Below are 9,540 nucleotides of genomic sequence, written 5' to 3' on the forward strand. Positions count from 1 at the left end.
ATAGAGAAGTTTTTTATCAAAACAAGTTCCAACAAATGGGGATTCCTTAGGAATGAATAGTTGGAAACATAAATGCAGCAGAAGGTTGAACGTCATGTCGGTGGTAACTAATACATGAAGATGGATATTAACATGTGGATGATGTTGGAAGTGGCAACCTAACACCTAAGTTTTGATTTGACCGTGTCGTGTAGTAGGGTACTCCTACTATTACCACTAACCTTACAATTACAACAACTCATGCTCCTAACACTGTTCTTTCATCCATTCACCCCAAAAATGATCAAACGGAAACAGAGAAAGAGAAAGCTAATGTAAGACCACCTTCTTCTATTCTTCCACCACATGCTTTCAACTTTCAAGACACCTACTCCTACCTCCAAATCATGCCAAAATATAATCACATATATCTTTTCATTTATCTATATGCATGTGCCCTAAACCTAAATCCTCCCAACTCAAATACCTATCATAACAGTAAATAATAATATCAATATTTTCGTATTAAATTCTTATTAGTCTCTATAAATATAAGTATAGCCTTTCCTTCTTCTGAAGCAGCTCAACCATAAACCTTCTACTCTACTTCATTCTCTCCATTCTTGCTTCTGTAAAAACTTCAAAGATGTTATGAAACATTAATACTTTCTACATTAATTTATTTATACCTAAGTTGACCACAGTGCTTTAGTTCATTATTGATGAATTTCACGCCGCTAAACTTTTTTTTTTTCAAGTTTTTAAGTATTTATTTGCTAATAAATACACATAATCAATTTCTTTCACAGTAACGCAAACTTTACATATAATTTTTAGTTAAACCTAATTTAAAAGTATATAACGAAATTTTAAAAATAAGGATTCTTGATGGTTACTAAAACTCACTCTTACAACCACCAGCATTTAAACCTTCATAAATTTTATTTGCATATTTAATTTTTTTTAAGGACAATATTTTACTATAAAAAATCACTAAATAAAAACTAAATTTAAAGACAATATAATTAATCATTATATTAATTAAATTAAATACTGTTTTAAAGACTAAAAAATTATTTGTATTTAAATACTACTAATTTATATTTAATTACTAATATTTTAATTATAAATTAGTTTCTAAAAAATTAATAAAAATTATTTATAATATAAAATAACAAGTAATTAAAACATTAATAACTTTTTAGTGTTTCTTAGTCCCGTTAATTAGTTTGTTCTTTTATCTGAACGTAACCCACTCTTACTCCAGTAATGATACTACTACGTACGTACATGAATTAAATTAACAGAAAAGACAGTGCATAGTTCAGTGCAATGTATATAAGTAAAGCAATAAGTATGAATTAAGATCCATTGTATTGACCTAGTTGGAGTATTTATAAGGAGATAACTAATATTAATTAATCAGAGAAAAAAAAGAACCAGTAATTAATGTTTAGTACATATCCATAACTAAGGGGACCATAGTCTCAACATGATGGTTGATTTTGCTCTTTCAAACTTAATAATTTTTTATTTTAAATTCAGGAAACTGCCACGAAACCTCGCTACATTATCTATAAATCAAGATTTATACTTTGTAATTTATTTAAATTAATTGAAGAGGGTGATCCTTTTATTTTTCATTGTGATTTATATAATTTAGATGTAACTATCTATATGTCGAAGTTAATCTGCATTACACCAAGCTTAAGAACTCAAATAAACCCATGTGAAATAGAAGCTTTATTTTCTTTTAATTACACTTTTTGAAGTCTAATTTAAAGTTGATATTAACAAACTGACCTTGAGGAACTAATTCGATAATTCTAAAGCTAGGAATTCATAAAAGCCAACTTCATTCGTTGTTCAAAATGAACTATCATCACTCAGACAGTAGAGTAGTAATAAGCATCAGTAGTTTGTTCAGCTTTGAAGGGAAAAGTGATACAATTGAAACCAATAAGAATTTGAAATTAGTCTCAGAATAGAATCAAATTAAATAAATTTTAATTTATTTGCTTTTTTAAAGGTTCCATGCATAATTAATGTAAAATAGCTACTTATTTTCTATAAGATTCCATTATAACTTAAAAAATAAACAGTAAATTATAAAATACAGAAGTATATTTATCTTTTTTAGAAGCGAAAAGACAATAATCAAATCCAATTGTAATTTTTTAAGTAAAAATAACAGTTAGTGTATGTTTAAAAATTAGAGCAATTAAATTTTCCTCCAAAAGTTAAATGCAAAAGTATAGTTCTAATTTTTTTCTCATAAATAAAAAATGCTTCTGATAATAAAAATATTTATAAAAAAAGCTTAAATATATTTTTAGCTGATGAAAAATTAAAAATTTTAATTCCTACAAAATAATTTTTTTAATTATCCCTTGATAATTTCAAATCGCTATATATTTTAAGTTATTAGTATTTATTTTAAAATAGATAAATAATTTTTATTTTACAAATCTTAAGAGTTTTTTTAGAAGTCAGATGCTCACGTTATATGAAAACATTAGTACATGTTACATGGAATAATTATTTGACCTTTTATTTCATTAAGAAAAATTAACTTAGTATCATACAACACTAAATATTAAAAATATTGATTTTCAATTTCAGAGAGAATAAAAATAGAAAATTAAAAAAGAAAACGAAAATTCACTTATTTTTTAGATACTAAAAACATGATAATGTAAAAAGAAAAAACTATCCAAAACCATAACTAAGTTAAGTTTATATATGAAACCTCTTAAAAGGGTTTTTGATTAACTAACTGGCATTTGAACTAAACATAAAATTTGAGCTCTGGTGGTTGGTGGATAATTTGAACTAAACATAAAATTTGACCTGTAGTTGTTGGTGAATAATTTTAGTATATATAGCCAGTAAATAACAAAAAACATCCGTATAGAACAGTGAGCAAAGCAGAGTAAAAGGACTGAGAACTTAAAGAAAAATATAAATAGAAGAAAGAGAAATAGGGGTTAAAATAATTCATGCATGCAATATTAGAGACAAATAAAAACGATGTTATGATAAAATATGTGAATAATAATAAGAAGAAGAATGTAATCGTAAATATATTTGAGTTGTTGTAAGTTGAATTTAATTATTAGGAAAATAATGTGGAGAATGTAATTGATAAGGGTTGTATTAACAGAAAAATAAGAAAAGAAAGAGAAAGTGAGATTATAATAATAAAAAAATAAAAAAAAAGTAATGATATTTAAATAATGTGAATGAGAATTAAGATGGAATGAAGGGTAATGATAATCTGAAAAGGGGTAAGGGTGTGGGGGTGGAGGAGGCTTCTGCACTTCTGTTCTGCAAGTCTGTAATCTGTGCATGACCCGACAGGCTAACACTGTACGATTTTGCCGCGTGAATACCCACCCACTCCTCTCCTATAGTTTATTTTGTTCTTTCATTACTTTCTCGCTTTTCACACCGCACTACCCAAACATATACGAGAATGGGATTGAATCATTGAACCCTCACCAATTCATTTACCACCCTTTTCCTTTTCCCTTTTCCCTTTTTTTTTTCTCATCCCCACTCAAACTCAAACTCAAACTCAAACTCAAACACAAACATCCCAGACAATACAAGAACAAACTCTAACTCTAACTTCCCCTCCAATTAATACTACATCGTTCATCTTCACTCACAAATCACTGTCACTCACTCCCTCCATTCATCTCTCTGAATATTTATGAATTTCTCAGCCTGCAGCGCCGGTTGAATAAATGTGTCCAAAGCGGGAACAAAAATGGTTGGTGGGGACTTTGAGGTGTTAATGCAAACAACAAATTAAAAGCCGGAGCAGTTAATGTCATCAAATGCGGAAAAATATGATAAACCATTAACTAATGACTCATCAAAATTTCCATTTGCATGTCTTACACGTTCACTTTATCTTACTAAACCTAAATTATCGCTTCTGCTAATCTTAAGCATCCATCACGTATGATTATACATTGCACAAACACTGTCCCTTTTTCCCATAAACTTCGCTGCTACCTTGTCTTTATTCGGTCTCGATCTCTTTACAGACAAACTAATCACCCAGAATTAATATGCAATTAATGTACAATAATAGTACATGTTAACCTAATCATGCGCTTTAAGCACTCTTCGGCAACATGGGAATAAACTCAAACTAAAATTAACTAAAGGAAGAACCCTAGCTTCATCTCCATTAATTAAATTTCAAATTACAATTTTCTCTCTGAAAGCGAACGGAAAGATCGAGAGAAAGAATATTATATATATTATATTATAACGATAATTCCGAAATTAGGGTTTCTTACCGAGAGTGTTCTTGTTATTGTGCATCCAAACTTTCAGAACTTTTCGCTCCACATTGGTCTCAGCACAGAACTGTTCCACCGCAGATTCATCGTGCTTCTGGATTCTCCACCCTAGCTGTTCCGCGAATGCCAGCATCTTATCCTTCTGTTCCTGCGTGAACTTCGTTCGGAACCGTTTTTTGGATCCCCCGCCGCCGCCACCTCCGCCGCCTCCCCCACTGCTGCTCGGATTCGAGATGTCTTCGTCTTCGCGGCTGAGTCCACCGCCGGAGGCCGCTGCCGGGAGGGCCAGCGGGCGGTGCTGCGCCATTGGAGGCGTGGCTAGGTGGTGGTGGAGGTAGCCAGCGGCGGCGGGGTGCTGCGGGACTCGGTGGTGGTAGTACGGGGAGAATTGATGGTGGTGGTGAAGCGGCGGTGGCGGCGGCTGTGCGCGGTGGTGGAAGGAGGTCATCTCGCCGTCGATCTCCTTGCGGTGAAAATTCCGGTGGCAGTTGCAGGCGGCGCAAATCACGGCCTCCAGAGTGCCGTCCTCTCCGGCCGGCATGAACTCGCAGCAGCCGTCAACGGCGTGGCCGCCGAAGCTCACGGCGTGGTTCTTCTGGCATTCTCGGTACCGTACCGCCCCGGCGCCGAACGCGCCCTTCCGTCCCTCGCCTCCAACTTTGGAGCGCGCCGCCGAGTTCCCAAGCGAGTCGTAACTTGCCACCGGCGCGGGTACCGGCGGCTCCGGCATCCCCATTTCCTCCTCCTGCTCCTCTTGGTCGTCGAATTCCATATCGCTATCCACCTTCTCTCCCTAAAATGAAGAAAATAAACCCCAAAAATGTTTATTTTTATTAACCAAAATTGATTTGTTTGTGTTAGGGTTTGTAGAATTGAGAGGAAGTTGAAGTAAGTAAGGAAGAAAGTTGAAGATCTATTGTACTAGTCTACATGTGAGTTGAGGGTGGGGAGTTTTGAGTTTCACCAAGATAGAATATAGTAGATAGATTGGAAGATAATAATAAGAACTAAGCTAAGTAAGATTGTGTTAGTGTATATATTTATATTGGATTTAAATTAATGAATATTTTTAATATATAATAATGGTAATAATTATTAAATAAAATAATGTTATTATTGTTGTTTGAAGATAAGAGATTGAAGAGGATGTGGTCATGAATAACCGGTCTGAAGAAAAGAGCTGTTTCACTCAGAAAAGGCTTTCAAATACTTGCCATTACATAATTAACACCTGTACCATTCTTGTTCAGACATTTACTTTTTACTTTAACTGACCATAACCCATTTCTGTACCCTTTTTCCCACCTTGTGTCTTTTTTATTAAAGATGTTGCAAAATGCAAGGAAGTTACATTATTAAGAATGTAATAATAAGAATATAAAAATGAAGAGATTAGAGAAAAGGTTTTATTGTAGGAAATGGGAGAGTAATTAGCTGAGTAGAGAATGGAGATAGAAGGGAATATGGTTGGTGGGAAAGCTAGAGGAAAAGGAGGAGAAGAAGGAGTGAATGTGGTTGAAGAATTTGGGAGCAGAAATGGAACCATAAAAATAAAACTTAAGACACGGACTTAACATCGGACCAATTAATCTGTCTGCATTTATGGGAGCTGCCTACGTGCCCTCCTTCTCCGACAGGACATGACATCACTCTTCCCTCACACTATTAAATTTTATTATTATCATTATTCTCTTTCTCTTTCTCATTCTCATGGATTACCCTTACCACTTAACCTTATCCTCCTCCCTTCTCTTCTCTTCTCTCTCATTCCTCACCTTTTTGCTTACTACTTCCTTCTTATCTTTACGCTGTCTATGTCAAATAATCATAAATATACTTAATCACCTTTCCCAAAAACAATACCTCTATATGCTCTCTTCATTCATAAAATCTACATACATTATATTCTCCTTCTCAGATCAAACTTGGTTAATGTTTCACTTTAAACTCTTGTTATTTCCTTTTTACTTCTCACATTTTGCGCTTTCGTGTCCACCAGGAGAATCTCCATTAATGTTGTTATCTACAATGATGAGGTTGGAGAAGATGGTGGTTCTGGAATAGGTGACAATAATTCTATTCCGGCACAAATGAAGGAAGCATGTTTTTAGAGAGGGGCTGGGGTGCTTGTGGGGTTTTCTTAATTCAAGTCTATGGTATTTCTGGAATACACGTTTTCAATTGTTCATCGGCTTGAATAAGGAAAAAACGGGCACAGTTAATGGAAGTGATTAGAACTTTATCCCTTATTCTCTCTCTTCTCTATTGCAACATCTCTCTATAAGTAAAACAAAAAGAATTTTAGATACTGGTTCTTCATTATACTCTTTATATTTAACTAGTATAAGGTGTTATAAAATAATTATTTATAAATAAAATAAAAAAATTGATCACCTATTTGGTAAGTATCTCCATGCCTTTTTTGGTAAGTATAGCAATCAAACTATTTTTCTTTCTCTGAAACCAAAGCACATGGCGCCCTAACCACCTATCCCCAAGCTGAATCGTTTCGTTGTACATGATAAGCTTTTCAAGAAAAACTTCAGGTACAAGAAATTTTGCTTTGGTAGGATTCGATGTTGATTAAGTAACCTTAAAGAATTAGTTAGATGTCATGTTAATTTATTACTATTTAATATTCTACCTCACACACTATATGTATACATATATTATGATAAAGTTCAAATAACTCTCACTATTAAGAAACCAAAGAAATGAATTTTAAACTTAATTTCAATACACACATAACACTTATTTAGATATTTTTTATAATCACAAAAATTCAGTGTGAGAAGATTCTTAAGAAATGTTGAATTAGTAGACTAAAAATGTATATGTAACAAAAATGGAAGAGAGAATCTCCATTTATGTGTGAAGTGTAAGAGATGTGAATGATAGATGATTGGAATGGAGAGAAGAGGAAGAAGTGAGAAGAGAAAAGGATGAAAAGCAATTATGGATAGGAAGAAGCATTATTGGTGTAGACAAAGGAGGCCCAAGTTCAGAGCAGCTGACCCTCGAAACATGTTCAAAATAATTCATGTGAAGAACTCAAACAAGATTTGGTCAGATCTCGAGGAGCTTCAGGTGTAAGTTTTCCCAATACCTACAATTTATCAAACACTTCTCATTTTGAAGACCAAATGTTCAATTTTAGGGTTTTTCTTTTCTTTTCAGAGGAATCTTTTTTCCCTAGGCAATCTCATGGCAGATATATCCTCATCATGCAATCAAAAGCAAAAATGCTTATAATATGAAACAATAAACCAATAAATAAACAACTATTCTGCACTTTCCCTTCCTCAACACTTTCAATTGAAGATGATTTATATATTTGTCGTAATATAAAACTCCATTAAAAATAACTTAACATTTCTTTGGCCACACTTTTAGAAATTATTTATAGAAACTAATGAGATTCTTTTATAAATTAATTTCATAAAGTAATTTTAACTCATAAAGAAACTTCTTTAATTTTTTTTATAATTCATTGTTGTACAAGTGTTTTGGGAAAAAATATTCAAAATAAAATCTTATCCAATTATTAATTCTTATAAAAGCTATTTTTCATTTAAACTTTTTCAAAAGTTAAGATGCATGAGTTAATTTTAAGTAACAATTAGAAAAAACAGTGAACAGGGCTATACTTTTATTTTTACAGGGAAAATGATGCATTTATTTTTTATGTTTTATGCTTTTGTCTTTCTTAGAAGTACAGGAGAAGACCTAGAGTTGGGTTGATTTTCTTAAAAGGAATGAACATTTGGAATGGCTTTCTTGGACCATACCTGCTGGATGAGGGATCCTTCATAGTGTATTTGATTTTCTGTTTGGAATAGTTTGGACAAAAGCTGTAACTTATAACAAATAAGCTTTTGTTCAAATCATTCTTGATTCCTTTCTTTTTCAATGAAAAACCAAACAACCACGGATCAACTATTCAACCAAAACCACATCAATTTTGATTTGATTTGTTGTACAAACTTTCTAAAAACTCTTAATGCTAATTTAAAACTCTTTAACTTGTGTATATGTGAAAATTTTTTACATTTAATAGTATTCCAATAAATTGAAGTATAATCAATCACACAAATACATACCAATTATTTTTAAAAAAATTACTAAATAAAACCAATTTTAATAACTAATTTTAGAAGAAAAAAATTAATTATATTGACTAAATTAGATATTATCTTATGAACTAAAATAATTATTAGTATGTAAAGTAGTTTCTTTTATTATAAATATCAATTTAAAAATTATTTATTAATAATAGAAATTAATTTAAATATCAATAAGTTTTTTAGTTTTTGAAATATTATCTAATTTAGTGAATATAGTGACTAATAATTTTTGTCTTTAAAATTAATTTTAATTTAATGATTTTTTTATAGTATTTATTTTAATTAGTAGTTCCAAATTTAAACTTAAGTATGTAATTAAATTAAATACTTAAATATTATTTATAAAATTTTGCCCAAGTGAAACAAATTTGTCTCTAATATATAAAAAAAAAGGTTCTCTAAAGAGCGTATTTGGACTTTACTTAGTGTTAATCAAACAAGTTGATAACCTTTGTGTTCACTTAATATCGATGGTAAAAAAATAAAACTACTATAAAAATATATGCCATTTTCATTTTAAAAATGTCACAAACGTAAAATTTATTATCATATTTCAATGATTCTAAACTCAGTATTAAGTAACTTGTGTTCTACTTGTACTAGTTTTTTTTTTTTCATTTTAATGTGAGGAATAAAAAGAGAGATACAACAAACCAATCAATGTCACTTTGAGGAGGAATATACATACGCAATCATTCATACCAAGAATTATTGTAAAAACAAATCTTACTTAAAAAACTAGTTAGAAAACGATGAATTTGAAGGATCCAAATAATTATTCAACTTTAAAAGTATAATTAACTTTAATAGTGTTTTTACTTTTTTCAACTTGTTCTACTATTTTAAATATTTTAAATATAGTTTTATTTTTTAAAAATAAATCAACATTTTTTTATGTGACTTGATGATAATAACTTATAACATGAACCACAAATAATACATTATCAATTAACATCGGCTTATTAATAAAAAGAAAGATAGAAATAAGAAATTATTGTTATCACTATAATGATGATCATGGATTTTTATTTCATCAGCAATAAAAAATCAAAATAATTTATTTTTAATAAAAGTAAAATAAAATAATAAGTATTACACTTTAAATTCAACGACAAAATGAA

The 9,540-nt window shown here is 30.8% G+C and overlaps 1 protein-coding gene across 1 annotated transcript; it reads right to left on the reverse strand.

The window, feature by feature from the left end:
- Positions 1–4,027: 4,027 nt before the first annotated feature.
- On the reverse strand, positions 4,028–5,316 carry LOC137826209 (zinc-finger homeodomain protein 2). Its single transcript, XM_068632095.2, has one exon. The coding sequence runs from the start codon at positions 5,065–5,067 to the stop codon at positions 4,279–4,281; it is 789 nt and encodes a 262-aa protein (XP_068488196.1). The 5' UTR covers positions 5,068–5,316; the 3' UTR covers positions 4,028–4,278.
- Between the last annotated feature and the right edge of the window lie 4,224 nt (positions 5,317–9,540).

The sequence above is a fragment of the Phaseolus vulgaris genome, chromosome 8 (genome assembly GCF_051622355.1).
Source record: "Phaseolus vulgaris cultivar YP4 chromosome 8, ASM5162235v1, whole genome shotgun sequence".
Lineage (NCBI taxonomy): Eukaryota > Viridiplantae > Streptophyta > Magnoliopsida > Fabales > Fabaceae > Phaseolus > Phaseolus vulgaris.

Bases quoted from the DNA above. Each gene is read 5' to 3' on its own strand.
- LOC137826209 (XM_068632095.2), bottom strand. From the start codon at position 5,067: ATGGAATTCGACGACCAAGAGGAGCAGGAGGAGGAAATGGGGATGCCG.